The sequence below is a fragment of the Eptatretus burgeri genome, chromosome 1, assembly GCF_056783735.1.
Source record: "Eptatretus burgeri isolate ZD-2024b chromosome 1, Ebu_testis_v1, whole genome shotgun sequence".
Classification (NCBI taxonomy): Eukaryota; Metazoa; Chordata; class Myxini; order Myxiniformes; family Myxinidae; genus Eptatretus; species Eptatretus burgeri.
The window spans coordinates 68503462-68528461 of NC_140961.1; the positions used below are offsets into that span (position 1 = coordinate 68503462).

General features: G+C 43.5%; 1 protein-coding gene and 1 long non-coding RNA gene across 6 annotated transcripts in view; one reads left to right on the top strand and one right to left on the bottom strand.

Annotated features, from left to right (window-relative positions):
- The window catches only part of LOC147034669 (uncharacterized), a 256838-nt gene extending 237050 nt beyond the window's left edge, over window positions 1-19788 (top strand). Inside the window, exons 9-11 of one of the 2 annotated variants that reach the window (XR_015059656.1) lie at window positions 11909-12028; window positions 13836-14054; window positions 18373-19788. This is a non-coding gene — a long non-coding RNA (uncharacterized LOC147034669). The remainder of the gene's footprint in view (window positions 1-11908; window positions 12029-13835; window positions 14055-18372) is intronic. The other variant, XR_015059655.1, reaches the window with a different exon arrangement.
- LOC147034671 (lysosomal alpha-glucosidase-like) overlaps window positions 1-25000 on the bottom strand; it is a 191777-nt gene that overhangs the window by 63737 nt on the left and 103040 nt on the right. For 3 of the 4 annotated variants that reach the window (XM_085887020.1, XM_085887010.1, XM_085887027.1), the window contains exons 17-21: window positions 17590-17731; window positions 17387-17485; window positions 16838-17002; window positions 16549-16695; window positions 3639-7687 (exon numbers count right to left, since the gene is read on the bottom strand). In XM_085887020.1, coding sequence (XP_085743146.1) covers window positions 7622-7687; window positions 16549-16695; window positions 16838-17002; window positions 17387-17485; window positions 17590-17731 — 619 coding nt within the window. In that variant the 3' untranslated portion in view covers window positions 3639-7621. Of the gene's footprint in view, window positions 1-3638; window positions 7688-16548; window positions 16696-16837; window positions 17003-17386; window positions 17486-17589; window positions 17732-25000 lie in introns of those variants that run through there. The other variant, XM_085887024.1, reaches the window with a different exon arrangement.

Consider the following 25000-nt stretch of genomic DNA (forward strand, 5'->3'; position numbering starts at 1 on the left):
GACATGCAATATGTTTGTGCAGTGTAAGGTGCTGTCTTGACGAAACTCATCAACAAATGTATGGGGAGACACGGCTAGTCAAAATAAAAATAATAATAATAACTAGAACTGCCACTTTATAACTGCTGGCAGTGATGACCGTCTGGCAGGTACCCAGACGTCTGGCTTCGATACACGAGACTTAAATGAAGTTGCCAAGTTTCCCTTCAATAAGATCAGTGGTTCCAGAGAAAACATTATTCAATGTTGATACAAATACAGCCCTGCTTCGATACAGCGTGGCACTGACGAGTTACGAACCGGGTAACACAAAGTGTTCAATCTATTTATTACGTATGCAGTTAGCCCTTTTTCCTGGGGACATTGTCGGTATCAATCGAATTGCTTTTCCTGTACCCTCAAACGCATTCAGGTGCAGCCAAGTGAGCCTTCTGGAAAAAAATAAAAATCTAAAAGTTCTCAGATTCAAATAATTAAATAATTCTGGCTGCTAAACCGCATGACCGATCGGGTTGAAATTTTAAACCTATGCTTCACATGTCGGCTAGATTATAAATGTGAAGTTTCACATATATTGACAGAGCGGTTCCAGAGTAAATATTACTTAATATTTCCCCTTCAATCCAACATGGCTGCCAAACCATGGGGCCGATCGAGTTGAACTTTAAACCCTTCATTCCACATGACTGTTCCATCATAACTCTGAAGTTTCACATTTATTGATGCAGCAGTTCCAGAGTAAACATTAATATTTTTCCTTCAATCCAAAATGGCTGCCAAATGATGTGTCGTACATCAAAAGCGGGAGAAGTTTTGTTCGTCATGGAGAGGCGATCATACATGTAGAGTTTCACCTTGATCTGTTCAGCCATTTCAGAGAAGAAGATTTTTAAAGTTTTTAATTTTCAATCCAATATGGCTGCCATACCATGCGACCTTTTACAACATAAATTTTAATTCTCCCTCTAATGGGAAAGTGGATCATGCTTAAGTTTGGTGTTGATCAAACAAGGTGCATTTTTCTATCCAAGATGGCCACCAAACCATGCGACTTGTGATGCCATAATTTTTACCATGTGTACAGACATGAGGGTGGATGATAGTTGCAAATTTTTGCTTCGATAGATTAAGCAGTTCCAGAGAAAACATTATTTAATATTTTTCTTAAATCCAAAATGGCTGCCAAACCATGTGACCTATCAATTATTCATGAACAAACTTATATTCACTTCCCTTGAACAATATGTATGTGAAGTTTCCCCTTGATCTGATCAGCCATTCTGGAGAAGATGTTTGAAGGTTTAAGGGTAAATTCAATATGGCTGCCAAACCATGTGACCTATCAATAAGAAATTAACAAACTTGTAAAAGGATGTTGTGGGGAATGTATGTGTAAAGTTTCGCATCAATCTCTTCAGCCGTTCTGGAGATGTTTAATTATTTTTTTTAAAAACAAGATGGCTGCTGAACGAAGTCACTGATTTGTTTTTCCTGCAGCATTCTACTTGACGAATTTTCACCGGGATACCGCTTCAACGATGACGTCACGAAAAATGACCCATGTTCCCCATGGGGAGCTCATTAAAATGTATGAAGCGAAAAAATTTTCCATTACACGGTTTCAGAGATACAGAGGTCCAAAGTTTCTCGGTTTTTTTCAAGATGGCACCCGAACCGCATGACCCACGACGTCATAATTATCAATTAAGTATGCCATCAAAAAAGATACATACGACGGTGAAAACTGTCGATCAGACTTATGGTTCCTGAGAAAATGATTTTTAAAGCGAAAACACCCGCAAATTGCCGGCGGAAAAAGAAAAATAAGAAATAAATAAACAGAAGAAAAACAATAGGTTACCCACTCCATTAGACTGGGTACCCAAATGAATAGTCCCAAGTGGGACAGACTCTCATCTCCCGATGAAGGGCAGTCGTAGTTGGGCTTCATTCGGTGATAGAGAGGGTCTTAGGAGTCTTAAAGGATCCTAAAGCGTTTTAGTAGTCTTAAAAGATCTTAAAGTTCCAGTGAGTTTTAGGGGTCTTCAGGTTTTTCAATAGCCTGCAATTAGTACACACTCATGTTCTGTATGGATGGACGGACAGACACAGATGGACAAACGGACCCAAATGCAATACCCCCTCCTTCGCCGAGCGTAATTAAGAAGTTAAATTGAGAGGTTTAAATGAAACAACGATGAAACATCTCGTGAGATAATGGAATCTCATGATATGTGATGGACATATAAACATAGATTACACTTGGAGTTAACTGGCTAATTATCTCACCACCTGGATGGAAATTAAAAGAAGGCTCCTTCAGTTTTTGCACATCGATGTCATGAATCATAATACTGGGTTTCAAAATGATTTGTTTAGCTGCCTTGGAGTAGGGAAAAAACGAAAAAAATATGTTAGTGGACCCATTGCTGGAAGGACTGACTGACTGACTGACTTCATTATGGCTTTAACAGCTCTTCTCGACTTCGTTCCAAACAAGCTAAGAAAAGTAATAACTAGAGTAAAATTTGACTAGAATGCATCGATGGATATGGCTCCTCCCATGTGAGATGCCAACCCATTTACATTTGATCTCAATTAAAAGTCACATGAAAAATTAAAAGTCCCGAGAGAAAGAGACAGACAGAGACGGAGGGAGAGACAGACAGACAGACACAGAGACATACAAACAGAGCCAGAGAGCGAGAGACAGAGCCAGAGAGAAAAGACATAAGCAGGAGAGAGACATCAGATACTTCCAACTCAAGTTATGGTTTGCAAAATGGTTTTCAAAGGGCACATAACCTTAGACCTTTTGAATCTAAAATTGAAAAATTTCATCATTGTATTACAATCCATTTGTGTGTCAAGTATGGTTGAAATCTCAAGTGGATCACAAGTTATTGCAGTAACCAAAATCTGCTACTTACAGCTAAATGCCACATTACATTTGACCCCAAAATCGTATCAGTTCATTTTTGCATCATAATACATACTACATACCGTACCTGTATCAAGTTTGGTCAAAATCCTTTTCACAGTTCATAAATTAGAGGTAACCAAAATCTGTTACTTTCAGCTAAATGTCACATGACCTTTCAACCCAAAATCGAATCTGTTCATCTTTGTATCGTAATACACCTTTGCACCAAGTTTGGTAAAAAAAATCCCTTCAGTGGTTCACAAATCATCACACTAACAAAAATTGATCATGGACGTATGGACAACCCAACAACAGACAGATGGCACCTTTGGTGGCAGAGGCATAAAAATGCCAACAACAATAAGTTTCCAGCCACTGGCTTTGAAACCTGAAAATTCTTTGAACAAGCAGAATACAAGGTGGCGGCACATATGGTGCCCAATGTGTTGACACCACGAGGAAACTCACAGGCACAGCTCATCAAGGTACATGACCTGTAACAGTGCTGTGCCCTGGCAGGACTCTGCAAATGGTGCAGGGCTTTGCATGCCTGGCAATAGCTCTTCTCCCAGCATGTGCAGGCAGGTATTTTGGTAAAAAATAGATACCAAATAACACATCTGGCAAAAAAAAAAGTTTTCTTTTTTTAATTCTGGGATGTCAACAAATTGACTCATTGTATTGCATCAAGGAAATTTGACCCTGCAAAGAAGGATAAAAGGACCATTCATTTATTTACACAGGGAGGGGAAGACTACAGTGTGAAAATGAAAACAAAGGAAAGTTAAGAGATAGAATAGGAAATGTGATGGTTGGGAAGTTTAGGACAAATCAGGAGTGAAGGAAAATGCTGGGAATTTTCTGGCAGTTTGTGTGCGCGTGCGTTTTATCCATTTATTATGTATAACAAATTGGTAAATGCCGAGATCAGAAAGACAGCTGTCCCATTATGTCAAAATTCTGAAAAAAAAATGTTAGAGAATTTTTTTTTTTTTTTTTACATATAATCAGTGCTTCATCAAAACCATTCACTTAGACAAAGCAGCATTTCCATTTCATAATCTATCACAAGCACGATGAACACACCATTAAGCCACAATGCAATTTGTTCCAGAGATCAAGTATAAACAGTCTATATGTTATGGAAGAACTATTTATTACTTATCCAATGAACATCCATTCTATGAAATCTTAATCCAGAAAAAAAAAAAAAAAAATTCATGCCTCATGGCATCACAAGGCATTAAATGTTTTTCAAATGACATTAAACCCCATAATGTGCAAGCTGAAGTCTTTCCCTTCCAGTCACAGGTTATATTATAGACTGTAGATATTACAGCAATTGTAGGGACATGAAATAAGCAAGACAAAAAAGCGTGTGTGTGTGTGTGTGTGTGTGTGTGTGTGTGTGTGTGTGTGTGTGTGTGTGTGTGTGTGTGTGTGTGTGTGTGTGTGTGTGTGTGTGTGTGTGTGTGTGTGTGTTATCTCCATATGTGGGTTTTCAGTAGGTGAAACAGAGTCCTCCCAGGTCTGCAAGTATCCACGTCCATTTCAGTAAGGGGTCAAGATTCATGGACCAAATTTCAAAATTTTCTTGTTCTCAAAGTTTTGCTCCAAGGGCTCATTTCAGGATTGTCACCAAGCCCCAGACAGCTTCCAACTGCAGTTTGTTTGTAGTAATATTCCCAAGAATGTTTTTTTTTTTTTTAAGTTGTCTGTGAGGTTATTTTTTATTATTCCTGTTGCTCCAATTATCACTGGTAAAATTTTGGTGCTCTTCAGCTTCCAGGATCTTTTCACTTCATTTTTGAGATCTTAGTATTTGGTCATTTTCTTGATTCCTGCATTGTTAAGGCCAAAAATCTCTGGGTACTGAAACCTCAATAAGCCATGCCTTCTTTTCATTTTTATATCCAAGTACTATGTATGGTCACAATGCTTTGCTTTCTATGTTCATGCTGGATGGGATCATCAGGTCATATGTAAGCATTATGTCCTTGTTTTCAGTAATTGCTTTTGGTTCAGGTTTCAATGAGTTTTCTGGAACTGGGATATTGAGGCTTTTGCAGATGTGTCAGTGGATCACTCTACAAATCCTGGTGTGCCTACGTAGAGCTGCTCTGACATGAATGTTATTTTTACATCCCGATTAATGACTCGTGCTTTGTTTCTACCTTGCAGAACCTACACCTATCCGATTGACTCAGTCCTGCAATGTTCTTAAAACCATTGGTCTAGTGTCCTTGGTCTTGGGCATTTATTATGATTCATTCTCCATTCCAATTGAGCTGACCTCTTCTTAGCCATTCCAGAGTCTTCTTTGTTTATGCCCAATCTGTCCAACTTTTTTATCTTGCCAAAACGAAGTTTTTGCAAGATATGTTAGTCAGCTTGTATTTTTTTTGTTATTTTTTTTGTCTGTAATTACGTATAAAAAATTCTGCAGAGCACAGTTATCATCGGAAATTTTTGTAACTTCGCATATCAGAGGCCTATAAAAGTCCCTTTCAGTGCACAAAATTTTGAAGGTCAAGGTCAAAGGTCAAGGTCACTTTGGCGCAAATCAGGGGAGTCGACGAAACCCTTATTTTTTGAGTAATTTTGATCGGATCATCTTCAAACTTCATGGGAATATAGTTCATGGTCTGGTGCTCAGCTGATTAATTTTTGGTGGCGATTGGCTTTGACCTTCATGGTTAGCGCCAAAGGTCAATCATATTTGACCCCCAAGGTCAAATTTTCAAGTTTTAGGAACCATATCGTGTAGTACCTCAAATTGAACACCTCGATGAGTGCTTTCTAGATATGTCAAGCTTGAGACATAATGACGTCATTTGGTGATGTTATGAGGCAAACGCATATTTTTCATGGTTACTCTGTAGAACGATTCTCATCGGAATCTCTCGTCAGCAGATATTCCTCAAGGAGTCGCTCCTCATGGAGAGCAGCTCTGTTCACCTCAGTGTGACCTTAAAGAAGTCACACGTGGTCACCTTTTGGCAAGATACGGGTCACCCTGCGGGTGACATTGGTTTATTTTATTTTTTTTAAATACCTTCCTGCTCTTTTATCATTTTCCCAGTTGTCAGTGTACATGTCGATATTTCATCTTGTATTTTTATTTTGTCTTTTTTGCAAACGTTGGGGCTGTATTCATTGCAGTTTCGGTTTCATACGTGACATCTTCCATTCACATCTCTCTTTGGAATTTTTTTGCAAGGTGGGTTCGGGATACCTTCTCTTGTTTGTCGTCTTCTTGTTTGCTAAAAATTTTGCTGGTGGTCTGTTGTACTTTTCACGCACACAATCAATCGTACAGTTGTCACTCTGCACACTTGAGTTCCATCAGACTGCTACCGCCTCATCTCGCCAGGTATATTCTCGGGATGTACTGATTTTTGTAAAACATTTTGTGGATGGTGAGGAGTTTTCGTGTATCGATATCTAGGTTATTGATTTCCACTTGTGGCCAGTTTATTATTGTGCAGCTGTACTGAAATACTGGCATTATGAGTTGGTTTATTGCTTTGATTTTGTTCCTTGAACAAAGGTGTTTTCAGAATCAGCCTCGTTCTTTGGTAATTATTTTGCGCATTTGTTTGTGACATATTTGGTGGCCCTCTTCTGCTCTGAGGTATTTGTATGATGCTTTGTTGTCTAGTTGCTGCATTTTTGTATTTGTATCAATTTTTATATTGGCCGTTTTTGTTGGTCTACCTTGTACGAATGTGCGCTTATCTACACCAAATTCCATTTGAACATCGTCAGAGTACTGTTTCACTAATTTGAGTTGTTCTGCCAATTTTTTGTCGTTTGGTGCAGAGAGTTTTTAAATCATCCATGTAAAGTGTGTGTGTCTGGTGTGTGTGTGTGTGTGTGTCTGGTGTGTGTGTGTGTGTGTGTGTCTGGTGTGTGTGTGTGTGTCTGGTGTGTGTGTGTGTGTGTGTGTGTGTGTGTGTGTGTGTGTGTGTCTGGTGTGTGTGTGTGTGTGTCTGGTGTGTGTGTGTGTGTGTCTGGTGTGTGTGTGTGTGTGTCTGGTGTGTGTGTGTGTGTGTGTGTGTGTGTGTGTGTCTGGTGTGTGTGTCTGGTGTGTGTGTCTGGTGTGTGTCTGGTGTGTGTGTGTGTGTGTGTGTGTGTGTCTGGTGTGTGTGTGTGGGTGTGTGTGTCTGGTGTGTGTGTGTCTGGTGTGTGTGTGTCTGGTGTGTGTGTGTGTGTGTGTGTGTGTGTGTGTGTGTGTGTGTGTGTGTGTGTGTGTGTGTGTGTGTGTGTGTGTGTGTGTGTGTGTGCGCACGCGCTGGCTGCTATCGCCACACATGGGTGAGTTTCAGGAGGGGTGTACCTCAAAAATCAACTTTGCATCCATAATGTGCAAAATGTCGATAACTACCTCCTGCTTTTCAAAATGAGTACATACACAATACCTTGATGAGAATTGTGAATGCTTATGCCACCTCTCTTCTCAAAACTAGAATATTACTCCTCAATCACATGCAAGTCAATGTTGTAATTTGCAGTTCAACGTTTTTGGAAGAATCAGTTCACACAGAAGCTGGAAATGGTGTAGGCATCTAGAGCAGAGTGCCAAAGCAAGGTGTATGACAAGAGGTCCCCAATGGTCCACAAAAGGGAAACATAGCTGGTAGGAGGGAGGCTGTGCTTACAGAGCCGTTGGAAACCACTAAAGCAGAACAATGCAAACTATCTCTTCCAAGCAATGGTGAAGGGCTTGGACATTGGTGCATTCACCTTGGGGAGCATCAGGATCTGCGGTGACAAAGACATTAAGGAATACCTTATCATGATGTTTGAAGAAAGGGAAAGTTGTGCACTCGTGTCCACAACACCAATTATCATACTTTCCCAACTTATAATTTCCAATAAACTTGAACCCATATATGAGCATCTTTTCGGGCTTCAAAGTTAATAAAATTACCCCCGTGTGGGGGTGACGGTCATCTCTATAATACCACAAGTTCTCAATGTTCAGTTATGACCGAAGACTACTGCGCAGTAGCAGCTCGAACTGCACAGTTTGGTTAAAGATGACTCGGCATTTTGGCGCGCACACAAAATTATATTTTGAAAATAAATGCCGACGTTTACATTTCGGGTTTTGAAACTTTTGCACCTTCGGCGGAAAATGTATAAATATAAAAGGCTAAAAATGCGTTTTATATTTATATTTCATTTCTCCTTCCTTCCTTCCTTCTTTGCGAATCGCATCGGTGTTTTTGGTCATCTTCCAGATCACGTGATGATCAAACGGGAAGGAAATTCAAAAATCTGTCCAGTTAGATACAAGATAATATTTTTTACTATCATAATCAATAAACAGTTGCCGAATATCTTGTACAATGGCAGACTAGATATGTTTTGAAAATGGCGATATTTATAACTTACGTGCCCTTGACCCTGACCTTGAACCCAGACAAAAGTTATATCGTTGTGCAACACTCATCGACCTCTACCCACATACTAAGTTTCATCAAGATCGGAAAGAAAAATTGTTGACGGACGGACATTCGGTCTGGCTTTATTAGGTCATCCCTACCGAGATGACCTAAAAATGAAAAAAGATGTTTAAAATTCAAATTTTCAACAAATAAGGTCTTCAAGTCATGGAGATGAGATGACCATCTTTGGAAAAAAAAAGGAGCTGGTATACAATTTCAAGCAAGATAGCATGAGTGAAGGCATTTTGACGCAATCCTTTTGTAATCCACTATACTGAAAATTACAAGAACACTGTTGCAACTCTGCGAAGCCAGCACTCCCCTGAGACAATGGCATACAACATATAGTGATCTCAAGACAGTTATCTCATTATTATTTGTTGAGATAGCCCTTCCATATTTCTAGTGGGTAAATGGGACAAGATGCGTTGCATAGGGCTTTTAGTTAGGTCTTCAATCCTCTATTCATTCATTTATTCCATTCATTTTATTTCACACACAAACCCCACAATGCATGCATGCACACCAGACCAGCAACGCTGCCGAAGGAGCTGTAGGAATAACGAGCGTCACCGTAGCTCATTTGCATACACGCAATTTCCCTAATCAAACAGCATACCATAAACCAACTGACGGCTCACATCATACCCTCACCATGACGCTATAATGCTCACCATGATCACGACATCACTTCCCAAAAATCCCCATAACAAACTACGCTCGACCTCTTCACAAACGCCACAACTGCAACCAACCACTTCAACCTCATCACCACAAATACAACAGCACTCTCCGGACCTCACGATAACCGCCACAACTGCCAACACCTCCCTGAACGCTCACAACAGTCATTAAGGATGCCGGGGAATGAGGAACATAGTGGGTGCCGGCGAGCCAGAATACTTCGGCATGTAACTCTAAGCGCGAATGTGTGCTGGGGTTTATTCGGCAACGTCTGGATAGCTCTGGCACACCGCTAACAAACAGCGTTCGGTTGAGTCCAGCGCATGTTCGTGGCCGAAGAGCGTTCCCGAAAACCCGCAGCCAATATAAATATCGGGGTTTTGTTTCGTGGCCATGCTGGGAAGCAACCGAGGCCATTTTCGACTCCGGATCCTGGTGGGGCAGGCTACTTCTCAGGGTAGCGTCTCCGCACCAAAAGCGGCAGCGAGCTGAAAAGAAGAGATCCAAGAGACCCGACTCACTCATCAAGCCCAAGCCAAGAGAACAGTGCAAGTCATGGAGCCACAGTCAAGGGAGAATCGAGTCGTGACCCAGCAGGGCAGAGCTAGCAGTTACTGAGATGTTGCTGGGGTCATTGCCAGGTCATCAGCGCTGGGCTTCAGCTGCGTTCCGCAGCCAATACTCATTACCACTTAGACTTTCTCACATGCCACGTTAAGCTTTTAACCTCACACAGTCTCACCCATCTCGTCTCGTCCACTGTGGACGCACAAACTGAAAGAGCAACAATAACTGATATGTACCTCCTTCATACTTCCTCTACTGCATCAACTGTTCTTCATTTGCTCCTCATTTACACCTCCCACACACCATAGACACCTCCAGTTTTCTTCCCTTCTCCCCCCTCCTAAGTGATTGGGTTGCGTAGGTCCATCGACTGTGCCAGGTACAATGAGGTCGTTTACACCTCAACTGCTTCTCCTCTCTCTGAACTCCAGCTTTTTCAGGTGTGTGTCTGTGGGCACTTGTTTTATTTGCTCAAGATAAGAATGTGTAACTTCTTTATATCAGGTTAATTATGCTCTGTGTCCTCTTTCTTTTTGTACATAATTGCATTTCTTTTGTTGCACCTACAATTCCTTACTTTCCCCTGCTGTACATACCTGTGAATAAACCCTTGACTGTGTCACATGACCTTCCTCACCCTCACTTGGAATAAATTGCTTTTGTTATAAACGAAACCAGCTGTTTTGTCTTTTCTTTCATTGGTTCAGCATGGTCCGCACATTAGCTGAGCCGGGAAGTTCTACCCCACCAAATTTGCTCTCGTTAGCCAGCACACACTCAATATATCACTTGGCAGTAATCCAAGTGTGCGCTGAGGGCACAAGACCCCAATGGACTCGGCCGTCCACAAGTAAGGTATCACACGAAATAGTATAATCCTGCCTGAATTGGAAGTGCCAATTGGTGCTCGTGGTTGCTCAGCAACCTGCCGGTGCGCTGAGTTATCTGTACCCGGCGGCTTCAGGACTGGGCGTTTGAAAGAGACCTGAGTGCTTCCCCTCGTGGTGAGCCTCGAACCCGAGTCCACAACAATATTTTGGAAACCATATTCTCCACAGCCTTCTTGAGAAACACCGAGGGCCAAATTTATGAAAGGCGTTTCGTGAGCATCTTGCTAACACATGCCTGACCTTTAAACGCTGAAAAAACACATTGTTGTACACGCACAACTAATCACCCATTTAAACAGCGATTCGCAAAGGGAGATCAACATCCGTTGAGTTGTGCACATCTAAACAGTCAATTAGCCCATGAAATCACATGCATCTCCAACATCCAATTGAAATGCTGCACTTGCATCGAATCGCAGCACCACAGACAAATGTTGGAGGGGGTTCAGCGCATTGCTCCTCATCGTAGGTTGATCCAGATCATCTTTTACTACATTCATGAGCTTACAAAATGATTCCTTCGAGAGTCTGTAAATCAGGACAAATTTCATAGTTTTATATATATATATATATATATATATATATATATATATATATATATATATATATATATATATATATATATATATATATATCCAGAGGATTGCATCTATCCTCGAATATTCTCAATGCAAGTCAGTGAACTGCCCTATTCCTATCCTCTTATACCTCCTCTTGAGCCAACTCAAGCACTCCTAACACATCCATATTCACCGTCCCATGTAAAATACCAATTATAAGCCTTGCAATTCTTATATGTCCCTATACTGCCGTTATTCTCTGCAGACTACTGTAATTACAACTGTAACCGCCTATAGTTTTGATTATAGTATTAAGGAGTAATTCTCTGTAATCACTTCAGTTATCGGCAATTCTTACTTTCGGTTACGCTATTGTGGTTTACGTACTGCAGGGATTCTAAAGTCAACTTAAACTGCCAGGAAGTATATGAGTCCAACTGCAGTCCAAGCTATACCATTTTTGCCTAATGCTTGCTTCAAGGCCTTAAACACACTCATAAACATGCCCTCACTGACATGTAAAAATTTATTTGTATTTAAAGGCTTGTGATTAGGTTTTTATCCACATCAGATGATAACTCTTCAGCGATTGGCGACCAACTTTTAATGGGTAATCATCGCATGATTAGCGATTCTACACATGTACAAGTCTTAAATGCCTTTGATCAATTTGGCCCTAATAGTTTAAAAGTCAGTGTATACTTTCAAACTGCCTCTCCATGTTGTTGAATGTCTCTCCATGATCGTGATCGCTCACCGTACTTGTGTGTCTCTCTCTGTTTCTCCAGCACACCAAACTTTACCTAATGATTGACAGTGCTGTTTTTTCAGCCAATCCGAACAGCTTCAGGAATAAAACCATGTAATGAATGACCTGCGAACAGAGAGGAAAGTGCTCCAACAACATCAATGAAGAGAATAGCTTGGACTGCCTCCTCCCTGAAGCACAAGGTCTGCTGCTCATACATCATAGGCAAGTCAGTAGCCTCTTTGGGCAGGCAGGGTGGCCTAAAAGTATGCACACTCACCTCTAAGCTGTCGAGCCAGGGTTTGAATCCCGACACAGCTATAAACTGTCATCCTGGTGTTTAACAGGTAGTGTGATTGAATCACACCACATAAGCCTTCAATGTGTGCTGTCCCTCGGATGGACGTTAAACAGGAATCTCATCTGCCAGCATTTGTTGGTGGATGTTAAAGATCTCACGGTGTCTTTCGTGAAAAGTAAGCGAGCTATCACTGGCACCATGGACAAATTCCAAATTCCTACCCCAACCAGTAGAGGGCACTGCATCAGCAACACAGCCGTGCCCTCAAATCAATGTTGCTACCCCACAGCCTTGTGCTGCATACAAACGAAGAAGTCGCCTCTGTTTTTTACTGCTTCTCTTGTCTAACTCCCACTCTAACAACTATAAGCTGTACACATTCTTCCACTAACTCAGTCCTGGTTAAACTTAGAAAATCCATGCTCAGTGCACACCTCACTTCTTTTGTTCAGTGCTTCTGTAGCATGTAGATCTGCCTTCCAGAAGTTGCGCTGTCCCACTTTTCCCTTCAAGGCTTCAAGCAATGGGTGCATCACCATCTCAAATCATCCCCCATCATTACCCACAATATTTATGACCCCCATTAACCCTCCTAACCCAATCCTCTTACTTGCAAGTCACAGCGATTCCCATCCTCCTATTTTCCTGTTTATTCATTCCCTTACTTATTGTGTCTAATAGTTAGCCCACAGTACTACTACCAGTTCATATCTTCTATCACCTTGCTCTTCCATAACCCTCAATCAGCAAATTGGTGGCCACACCAGTGGGGAATTCAATGATGAAACAGATAGTAGACATGAGGGGCCATGTCCGGGTTATATGTGGTGTGATTCAGTTGGCTGAAGCGAGTCAGAAATTGCAGTCTCACCAATGCGGGCCTTGTGTACAGGGACTTTGTCATGCTGGAGGAGCACATCTTCAGCATTTGTCCTTCATAGCCTGACAATTTCAGCATGAGGCTCACATGTAATTCCCCTGTTCGTAGTTTAAATTATGAGGCATCTAGTTAATCACCAGGATCCCCTTGGCATTTCAGAAAATCGAAGCTCTGATCTTGCCGGCTGAGAGGTGCTAAATTCATTGAGCAATGGTGATTCAGAAAAGCAATGATTGACAGTGCTGATTGACTATTTTTTAGTGCTGTTTTTTTTATTTGACTATTTTTTTGTATTTTTTATGATTGACTGATTTTTTAGTGATTTTTAATGATTGACTATTTTTTAGTGCTGTTTTTTTCAGCCAATCCGAACAGCTTCAGGAATAAAACCATGTAATGAATGACCTGCGAACAGAGAGGAAAGTGCTCCAACAAGATCAATGGAGAGAATAGCTTGGATTCAGTTTCAGCATTTGTTGGACATGAGCAATGTCCAATCATGCTGGCAATCATGAGCCAGCATGAGCTAGCTGTGAGCCAGCCAGCTCATGAGCCAGCATGTTGACAATCATGAGCAATGATTCAGAAAATCGAAGCTCTGATCTTGCCGGCTAAGAGGTGCTAAATTCATTGAGCAATGGTGATCCTTTGTGTTTCCATTGCATGGATTCCAATTTGAAATCATGACTTGCCCATATTTTTCAAAGTAGTGGGCAGATAGAACCGAATTGAACAGTTTGAGACACTCTCAACATGATGACAGTCATTGCTATCAATGATAGATGCTGAAGTTTCAGGGAGCCAGCTTGCACATGCCTTTATTTTGCAGATGATGGTGAAAACCCTGCCATAAGAGTTTCCAAGTTCGACAGATATCTTGGCAACATTGATGTGGATATATTCCAAGATCAACAGATTGTGGGAAAGTCGCATCTGCCAGTCATCCTGATCTTGTGTCATCTTCAAGGGTCATCCATGCTGACATTCCATAACTCATTTGGCTGCTGTACAGAATATGAGAATGTACCTTTGCTACCATGCACTCATGGTTAGAGCTCACACCTTCTTTATATAAAAATATGTCACCTCGATGGTCAATTTCAGTAATATCCATAATTAGCAAAAGTACCTGTCCCATTGACGAAAAAATTTAAGTTAATCTATCAATTTAAATTATTTAATGGACTTTAAAAAAGGTTGTGTTGCACTCTGTTTCACTCAGAGCTGAAGCACTGAGCTACTTTTATTGCCCACCGCAAAATGGTGGTGAAACATCGGGTGGTGTGGGTTGAATTTGTCCAACAAGAGGCAAAATATTTCAAGAGCTTTTCAAATGCAGCGTGGGAAGCTGCCACCATAAACGAGGGAGAGATACCACGATTCACCATCTATAACTATAAATGTCGATCTGTCTGTGTGTTACATGTACATTCCTCCACCTCTGCACAGATTTGGACAAAATTTGTCAGAGGTAAAAGGTTGTACCGGCCAGGTTTTAGTGGGGTTAGCAGCTCCCTCAACCTTAAGGAAAAATGATGGGGGTATACTTCCTCGCTGCTGCAGTTGGTTTGAATAGTACCACCTTCGGTGGTATAGTGGAACCAAAAAACACAGTGCTGGAGCACATTGCCAACCAAAAGTGTGCAGAGAAGGGTACTCTCGCCCACGGTGGGAGTGCCACCTAAAGGATGAAGTGGAACTTGAGCCCTAGAGGATGGATTTAATTTCCCCGGGTAACTGCATGACTGTCATCTTCTGTGGTTATTCTTGCCACCACCATGGCTAACTTTTAACAGTCACTGAGGATGGGTACTTTTGCTAGTATATGATAGAAGACTTCCCTTCAAAGGAACTTCGACACAAAGAAACCATTCGGCCCATCAAGCTTGCACAATGGTTGCCAACCTATGACAGTTTTTTTAAATACAGAATCGAAGCTTGTGAAAGAGCTAGAACAGTGAATAGATCAGGATGCAACATGACAAAAGGAATAGTAGTGTGGGGGGGGGGGATACCAACAGCAGAGGTGAAGGACAAAATGAAGGGAGACTTGGAGAAAACAATGGGTGTGAGGAGGAATACAGAAGGAAACTCTCTCCCTACCCCCTCCCCCCCCCCCCCCCCCACCAACCACTCCCTTCTCTTCTCCGTTTCCTCTATAAGTCCATGTTCTGTCCTTTTTAAATGATGAGCGTCAAACAAGGAAGCAACATGCACCATTTTTAAAGTCTTCGACATAACTAATGACTTGGCTAGAGTTTGAAACACCAACTTCCTCGACTCAGAGCAGACACTAACAAACAAATTACATCATCGAGTCCGACGAATATTAAATTTAAGTTAATTTTGGACCTCTTTGAAGATTATTAAACAATATTTTGTAAGGTCACAATGCTAAATGAGGTTTTTCTTTAACTAGTACACCCACTCCCTGAAGGATCATGTTATTATCCTCTCTAGGGTATAAAGATTACAGTAGATCTAGGCTCAGGTTCACTCATCTGTGATGGACGCTATAAGAATAGAGTGCCTCAAGGATGTTGGGATTCCTCCAAATTTATTTGAGTTGAGCGTTAAACAGCATATGTTTGTGGTAAAAGAAAAGGTAATCATAATCATATGTTATCCTGTATTTTTTACTTCTGGTAGGTTTGCCCCACAAAACAACACAATATTGAATATTCTTTATCGTTGTCCACATAAAAACATGGAAATTTTTCTTCTATTTATGCATGATAAGCTATTGACACATCAACACGGCGTTTTTTCCAAGGAGGAACCCCCCCCCCCTTTGGGGAGGGGAGGTATTATTCGTATTAATTTTGTTTCGTAAACCATTAATATTATGCAATGAGCATTTGTGTTGTTTTTAGAAGTGGCTTTCGAAAAAAAAGCCACAATTAGCTATCTTAACACAAATATACACCTTAACACAGATTTCACCAAAGCAGGAAAACCCCCTTTGGGGAAGGGAGTAAATGAAGTTGCTACAACCTCCATCATGTGACCCTTAGTCATCCTCTATCAAGTTTGGTTGAGATTGGATAAGCAACGACAAAATGTATCACGGTCAAAGTAGAGACACCAAATTGCATATTTTAGTACGATTAAATGATTGCCTTGCACTGCAATCTTTGTTCAAAGACTTTCGGTATATGCTGCAGTTATTAATAATGTTGACATGGTTTGTTCAACTTTGTGATAATCCTCAGGTCATATCTTAATGCAATGCTAAACAAACTGCGATTCCATGTTGTAATTGTACACTTAAAATGCATCTCGTTTGGTATCATGCTCTTCTTCTGGTGGAATGTTGAACTTTGCCTGCATGCGGAGCTTTTCAAGCGACCGCCGGAAACAGGAGAGCCAAACGTATGAACGCACAGGCACTCTGGTGCAAGTGGCGCTCCAATGAGATACACCAACACTTATACATGCACTACAAACACTCATATAGATGTAGAAGTGAATAACTCGTCTCACACAGTTGAGCAATAAACAAATGAAATGACTAAATTACTAAAGGATTAAATTTAGCTCACCCCATCATGATTATAGGAGAAAGGAATAGAGGCCCCATTCGCAGTTACTTTCGTTGGTCGAGCCTCAACACCCATAATGATAGCAAATCCAAGCCTTGGTATTGGGATCCCAGAGTTCTTGTGCTCGATCACAGAATGAATCGTGTTCTGTGAAGAATGAGAAGTTGAAAGGTTAAGTTGGTGTGTTATACATATACTGTAATAGGAAAAAAAAACAACCTGAATTATTGGCTCATTGATATCTTGTATACAATGGTGGGACTCCAAGAGTATGATTATGAAGAATCACCTGGCCAGCAATGAACCTAAACATCCAATAAAGGCCTTTTTTCTGAGCATCCACACCATCACCATCATCCCAGTAAAGCTCTCCTGTTGCCATCCCAGAGGAAGATAGTGCAACACGAATCCCGAGAGCAGTTATCCGGCCAGCCGCTGTTGTCAGTGCAGTACCCTGACAATCATTCGAGAAGCATAATCGAGCAGATTGGGGATTGTGATTTGGGGAGTTTGAGAGGAATACAGAGTAGAATCAAAATAAGACAAAGGAATCTGATCCCTCACTGGAAAATGCCAGTACAGCAGTTTGAATACATGCACTTGATATAGCTAGACTCGTATTTAAGGAAGTTTAACAGAGAAATCTAGTTCAAGAACTCCAACATTCAAATAATCCTTCTATGCATGCAAGTGTTTGTAGACAATATTGAACCTCATCTACTTCTGTTGCACTATCTCTCCCTCTTTTCTTCTCTAATAACCCAAATCCAACCTCGAACTGCAAAAATACTGCACTAATGTGCAAGAAAGAAACAGCTCAAAATTAGCATCCAAATACCTGCACAGGTACAATGGAGTTCGCACGAATGTGAACATTAATTTTATCCAGCGGTGCCTCCAGACTCACGTTCTCTCCTTGGCTGACAATGGCAATACCCTGAAAATTAAAAGATTCAAGAAAACTTCAAACCTAAGCAACACAAAGTCCAACAATGTAATTCTCAAAAAAAAATCCAAGGGAGAATGACAAAGTATACTCACTGTGAACAGATCATACCATGTACCACTGGGGAAGTACCCAGTGACCTTCGTAGCCCCTTGTTTAAGTACAGGTGTGATGAGCAATGAACTTCCCCAAAGGAATTGCTGATCAATTCCATGAGTCACTTTATCGTCAGGAAATCTGCAAATGGCAAAGGATGTGGGGAATAAAAAAAGACCTTCATAAACAGAAAGCAGTGGTTAGCCTGGTGTTGGCGTAGTGGTTAGGGTAGCGGCTTGAGATCCAAAAGGTCCTGAGTTCAAGCCCCATTGGCCGCTTGAATTAATACACACCAGGAGATTAACTCAGCCTGTCATCCTTCCGAGGTCGGCGAAGTGAGTACCAGTGTACTGGGCCCGGTGTATGCCCCGGTTAGAATAGGTGTACCATATCCCTGCGTCGTAAGAGGCGACCAGGGTTGCGTCAGGAAGGGCATCTGGCATAAAACCAGTGCCAAATCATTATGCGGATCATAACGGATGATCCGCTGTGGCGACCCCTAACGGGAGCAGCCGAAAGAAGAATATATATATATATATATATATATATATATATATATATATATATATAGATATGTATATATATATTGTTGTGGAAATGGCCCTGAGGATGCTACTAAATATAGGATTAGGTCAGATCCCCCATTAAATGCATGTTTAGCCACGCTGTTCGGTAAAATGGACGTTGCATGTGTGTCCGGAGGTATCACAGGCTGTTATTTGTTTGTGCAATGGTAGTGTACCGAGAGCTTCCTCTTCTTCCTTCCCCTCTCCGGACGATAGGCCCTGCCCAGTTAGCTGAGGGGGAGTGGCAAAAAGAGGAAGTGAAACTAAGGTGAGGAGCCAGTGGCTTGGAAGCGAGCGAACGAAGGAGAGACAGTGGTGATTCTGCCGGGAGAGAAACTGGACCTGGGCGCGCCGGGTCTGCCTTCTGTGGCCTGGAGAAGCGAGCCAGGGCCGAAGGAAAGGCAGGCAAAGGACTGCAGGAGGTCTGTCTGCCCTCGGCTGGATGAGAGACGACTGGTGGTGATCTGCTGTGTAGGGGACGGCTCTGTGTGTCTGCGATCTGCTTCGTGAAGGAGACTTGGTGAACAGGCCAGGCCTGGACTTGTATGCTGGACCTTGTGAGAAAACAGCTGGAGTCCACCGTCGATGTCTTGTGCCATGAAGGTCATAGGTCGGGGGTTAGATTTTTCCACTCCCCCGGCCTATATAAAGGCGAGCACAACGGAGCTCGCAGCAGACGGGAGCAGACGGGGGACGGTCGATGGAAAGGAAGCATCTTCGGAACGAAGCTCAGGTCGAAGTTGAGGGGCGAGGAGGGCGAGTTGCTGAGTGGAGCAACGACACGGAGAAGGGCTCAGACGCAAGCCAGAGGGCTGAGTGGGGACCACCGTCGGAGAAGGGGCGTTGTGGAGGCCACAGCCAGGAGTTTTGCTGGAGCCAGTGCGGTCCTGAGCGCCAACTCGCTGAAGGGAGCGGCAGCAGTTCCCCTCTCCCAAACCGAGCTTTGCGCTGAGAGAGTGCCGGTAACCCCCATATCGCCAGGAGGGCATCGACATTGCTAAAAGAGCCTCAACAATCCTCCTCATACCGGGCATCAACAACCCTCCCCATACCGGGCATCAACAACCCCCCCCCATCTGTGCTGAGAGAGCGCCAGTAACCCCATCCGTTCCCCTCCCCAACAGTGGTGCCGACTGTGAAAAACGTGCCTGCGCGGAGAACGCCGGAGAGAGCTTACCGGCCACGCCAGGGGCACGAAGTCAGGTGTGGCTACGCTGATATTGCGGCTTCCCCGCCATCGCGCCACGAGGTCGCGGGTAAGACCCTTCGGTCTCGTGGACTTGGCGGCTCATCAAGGTTCCACGTACATTTGGTCCACGGACCTGTCTGCCACCCTTGTCTTTGATGGTGGCTTTTCTTTGCTTTTGTGTAAGTGCATGTGGTGAAGCAGTCTTGTAAAGTAAACCTGTTTAAGTGAATGTGTGAATAAGTATTCGGTTGTAACTCTTCAATTGCTTTCACTGTGTTACTGTTCTTACGTGCATGATTTACTGTATGGCTGTAAATACGTGCCTTGTCTAAGTGAAATAAATGTGCTTCTTGGACTGTTCCCCATTTCGTTGCATCCTTTCCCTTGTTTGAAAGTTCCATCTTGCATCACAGAAGGAATTGGTGGAAGGGTGTAAGCACCCAGTAAATAGAATCACATCCGTCGGGGTCGGCGATAACACCGCTCGGTTATCACTGAAGCACGGAACGGACCGCTTAAACGGTTCGTGTCCTAGGCCGGCCGGCGCGAGGTACGATCGCCCGGTTAACTACTCGCGCAGGTACTTAGGTAGGTCGAGTTTGGCGAACAACCCTATCCTGCACGGGTGGCCAATTGGCACGATTGTGGTGAGGTCGAAAGACCCACCAGTGACTAGCTCCCGGCGTTGTTCCGGGAGGGTCACAACTGAATTGTCCGTTCCGGTGGGCGACGCGGCCGCGATTCGAGTTACGTGGCCGATCGCACGCCGCGCAGACCAGAATTCGTAACACTGGTGTCAGGAGTGGGATTCTAATCCACCTCGGTCTCCAACTAAATTCACGGAACCGGCTCAGGGGTGAGTGAAGCGACCCTCCATGTTCCCCAAATTTGAGCGATTTAAAAATTATTATTCCACGGGATAAGATGGAGTTTCAAGGCGAGCGGGTGCCGGGTGGATTAGATATGTGTAGTAATGTAGAATCCATGGCCCGGGACGGTACTTGTTGTAATTTTAATCAATGGGGGAGCTCAACCCCATATACTGAGCATGGACTTTGCCGGCAAACGGAGTCGCATAATGGCGGCACGATCGCACCTCAGCGCAGCACGGAGCGAGTAGATATTTTTGGCGCAACAAACGGCATGACACGAGGCGAGTGCTTTCAGCCACCGCTTCAAACCACGGGGGCATGGCAGGTGTGGCAGGAGGCCGGCGCATGCATTGGCATGCTTGAGACACAAGTGTCGAAGGCCTCAGAGCGGTGGAGGAATGGTGATGACTGTATGGCGCAATTGCATTTGTTTGCCTTTAAATTGGATGAGGCACGGCGCGTGTAGACAGGGCTCATGAGGATTACGTGCGTACGGAGTCACAACAATTGACTAATGCAAAGAAACTAATTCGGGAGCTGGAAGAGGAAAAACGGAAACACAATTTGGAAGTAAAAGCAACTAAAGGAAGAGGTAGGAAGAGACAATCAGGACAGAAAAAGCCTGGAAGAGAAGATAAAAAGAGAACAGGAATATCAGGAACAACAAAAGGAAAAAGCAAGGTTGAAGGTAGAGAAGGTAAAAAGAGAACAGGAATATCAGAAACACCTAAAGGGAAAGGCAAGGTTGGAGTATGCGGAGATGAGCAAGAAAAGGGATGAGATGAGCAAAGAAAGGGATGAGATGAGAAAGAAAAGGGATGAAATGAGTAAGGAGGAAGAGACAGAGAGAATAAAAATGGAAAAAATAAGTTTTGAGTTACTGGAACACAAAACCAAAGAGCAGGAATTACAAGACGAGCTGAGGACGTTGAAAGAGGAAAGAACAGAAACAGAGAATGAAACGTTGAGGGACCACACTGAGCAAATCGAGCAGTGAAAAGCCAAAGCAAGGTTGGAGTGTGTGGAGATGAGGACGGAATTAGAAAAAAAAGCTTCTGAGTTACTGAAACACCAAAACAAAGAAACGGGAATACAAAACGAACTGAGGATGTTGAGAGAAGAAAGAAAGAGAACAGAGAATGAAACGTTAAGGAACCACACTGTACAGATTGAACAGCTGGAAGCGAAGGCCAGATTAAAGAATGAGAAACAAGAAAGAGTACTGAAAGAACAAGGAATGAGACAGGAGAAAGAAATCAGTCAATTGAAGGAAACAACGAGATTGCAGAATGAGGAACAAGAGAGACAGTGGAATAAAAAACACAAAGAACTAGAACGGGCACTCAGTAGAGCGATACTTTCACCAACGCTACATTTTGCCCCCCCCCCCCCCAGAAACCGTTGAGTGTGAGGGTATTTAATCCCATACCACATCTGCCATCTCATATGTGTTATGATGGCTTAAAAACATTAAATCTCCTGTGTCATATCGTATATCACAAGATTGGGCATTGAATTCACAACATTTTGGCATTGGTTGCATGAAAATTTGATAAAAATCGACCGCACTATGGCAAAATGACGATTTTCACCTTTTCATGACCTCGACCTTGACCTTTGTACTCTTAATTTTGTAATTGGTATTAGAGTGTGGGGAACAGAACAGTCAACATTTTGGTGTTGGTTTCATGCAAATCGGATAAGAATTGACCGTGTTATGACTAAAACCACACATTTTGCAATGTCGTGACCCCCCCTGACCTTTGACTCCCAACCGCTAATAAGGGTTATTACGTCATTGTGTCATGTCACATATCACAAGATGGGGCATTGAATTCTGAACATTTTGGCATTAGTTGCATGCAAATTGGATACAAATTGACCGCGCTATGGTAAATAGACGATTTTGACCTTTTCATGACCTTGACCTTTGACCCGATCGCTCCCAAAATCTAATCAAATGGCCCTTGGATAATAGCCAATCATCCCACCAAATTTGCTGCGATTCAGTTCAATACTTTTGGAGTTATGCGAATAACAAACAAACAAACAAACAAACACAAATATTCACAAATAAATAAATAAATAAATAAATACACAGCGATCAAAACATAACCTTCGCAACAAAGTTTGCGAAGGTAACAAGGAATGAGACAGGAGAAGGAAATCAGCCAATTGAAGGAAATAACGAGATTGCAGAATGAGGAACAAGAAAGACAGTGGAATAGACAACACAAAGAACAAGGAATGAGACAGGAGAAGGAAATCAGCCAATTGAAGGAAATAACGAGATTGCAGAATGAGGAACAAGAGAGACAGTGGAATAAAAAAACACAAAGAACAAGGAATGAGACAGGAAAAGGAAATCAGCCAATTGAAGGAAATAACGAGATTGCAGAATGAGGAACAAGAGAGACAGTGGAATAAAAAGCAAAAAGAGTATGAATTTGAAACTGAACAACAAAAGGAAAAAACAAGGTTGGAGTACGAGGAGAGAGTGACAGAAGAACGAATGAAACAGGAAAGGGAGATCAACAAAATGAAGGAAACTATGAGATTGGAGAATGAAGAACATGAGAGACGGTGGCAAAGAAAACACAAAGAAAACGAAGTTGAAGTTAACCAACTCAAGGAGAGAGCAAAATTTGAGTCCACAGAGATAGAAAAACTCCGGAAAGAGAACGAACAACTCAAAAAGCTCAGAGAGGAAGAATGACTCAAAAGGAGCGAGGAAATGGAACGGCACAATAAGGTGGGATGTGTGACAGCACCACAAGGAGTAATGTTAGTGGTGCAGGACTTGATTGACACCACTCGTCGGATGAAAGAACAATTAGGGCAAACCTGATAAAGGAGACACGAATAAAAATGGAGACGGGGGAAATAATAGAGACGATGAAGGAAATAGAAGCATTGCCAGAGACACGGGAGATAGACCGAGTCGAGAATGAATTAAACGTCGACACGAAGAGACAACAGAAATAAAATGTATGGAGACTCAGGAGATAGAAAAAATAGAGGAGAGACTACACGATAAAGACGGGGTGAAAGACGAGCACACACACATGGAGGTAGTGGAGTACAATGAGGGGGAGCTCGGGGAATGTGTCGTGACCCGGTGCAAGCAGCTGGATAGCCTCCTTCAGGAACGGAGGGAGACGCTATGCTCCCTTGAAGCTGATTGCGACCAGGTGGGTCCGGTCATGCCGAACGAGTTAGAGGGGGCGAGTGCTGTGGACGGGTGCACGTGCAGCTTGGGGGGTATGAAGGCCCCGGGAACCCTTGGGGGGACACGATTCCCCAGTGTGATTGTCCTGGTGTGTGTGTGGTGAAAGGTGTGGGTGCAAGAGCGTGTGTGAGAATGACCCCGGGTGAGAGTGAAACGGTCTGTGTGGATGCAGCACCGTGTGTGAGTGAAACACCGCATGTGAGTGCCCCCGCGTGTGTGAGTGGTATGGTGTGTGTGAAGGAAACGGCACGAGTGAGTGAGCGGCCGAGTGTGAGAGGGACAGCGTGTGAGGTCGCTGGATGTAAGGGAGATGATGGTGGGCATGAGTGAACATGCAACCGCATCTCCCGGCGTGAGTGTAATGTCGTGGTGTGTGAGCGTCGTAACACGCAGGTGTGCGTGGGTAGAATGGAGACTAAGACGGCGACAGAAGGACAGAGGCCGGGTGGCGGCCGTAGCTATTTTGAGCACCGTGCCGGGTTTACCCAGCGGCGAGCGCGAGGTTCGTGCCGTACAGCACACGAGGCCGCTACATGCACGCTTGCGGGAGTGAAACCCGGTCTGTAAACACCAGCGGTGGATGTTGCCGATCCCGCGGACGGACAAAAGGTAGGCTGGGATTACGGATTTGGACCGGATGGGTTCTCCACACGGGCGTGTGCATGAAGCTCTGATGGGCAGAGCACATGTGTTCGTGTGGGGAACCCTTTGAAACGCGAGGCTTGTTTTTTGAATGCGCAGGGTGACATGGCTGCACGTAGGGTTGGAATCCGGCAGGAGGGGTATCCCAGCCGGATGGTACCGTCCAAGAGGGACGAGGTACGCGAACAGCTGCCATGACGTCACGGGAAAGGTGCGCAGGTTGCGAGTTGGCGCACTGGTGCTGCGCAATGCAATAAAGAAAGAAAAAAAAGCAAGCCTCGCTTTGGGTGAACAGGATTCCTGGGCGGGGGTGGAAGACCCCCCTTCTAGGGCAGAGGATGATAACTAGTCAGGGGAAGGGTTAGTGTTAGTTAGACCGGCTTCATGGGGCAGGGCGAAGTCCTCATGGGGCCCATGGAATGGATTAGTTAGGGGGATTTTAGTTGAGATTTTGGTTGGGAAAATGATTTTTGATGATTTGAGGACAAAGACAGACTTTGGATGTCTTGGGGACATAGCTTAGCAACGTAGTGTTAAAAGGAACGTGCTGTAGTTTAAGGGATGACGTGGGAGCACGACTTAGTTCGGGGATGTAGTCAGCAGGATGGCAGAAATCAGCGATGTGTGAGTTGTGAGTTGTGAGGTGGAGGCTTGATGAGTGAGTGAGGCCAGCGGGTCTGTGTGACTGGAGTGGAGGTGGAATGCATGGTGTGATGAGTGATTGGGGGGAGGAGTGATTCCCGCCCAAGGGACCCCGGGGTCAGTGTAATGTGAGTTAGGGGGATAAATTGACAAAATGGAGGTCGTTTTGCTGTTGGTGGAAAGTCGGCTCGATACCCGCTTGGAGGAGTGCAGGAGCCCTGTTGATGGGCTGGGAGCGGGGCTGCGACAGGTGAGTATCGCTGAGTGGGT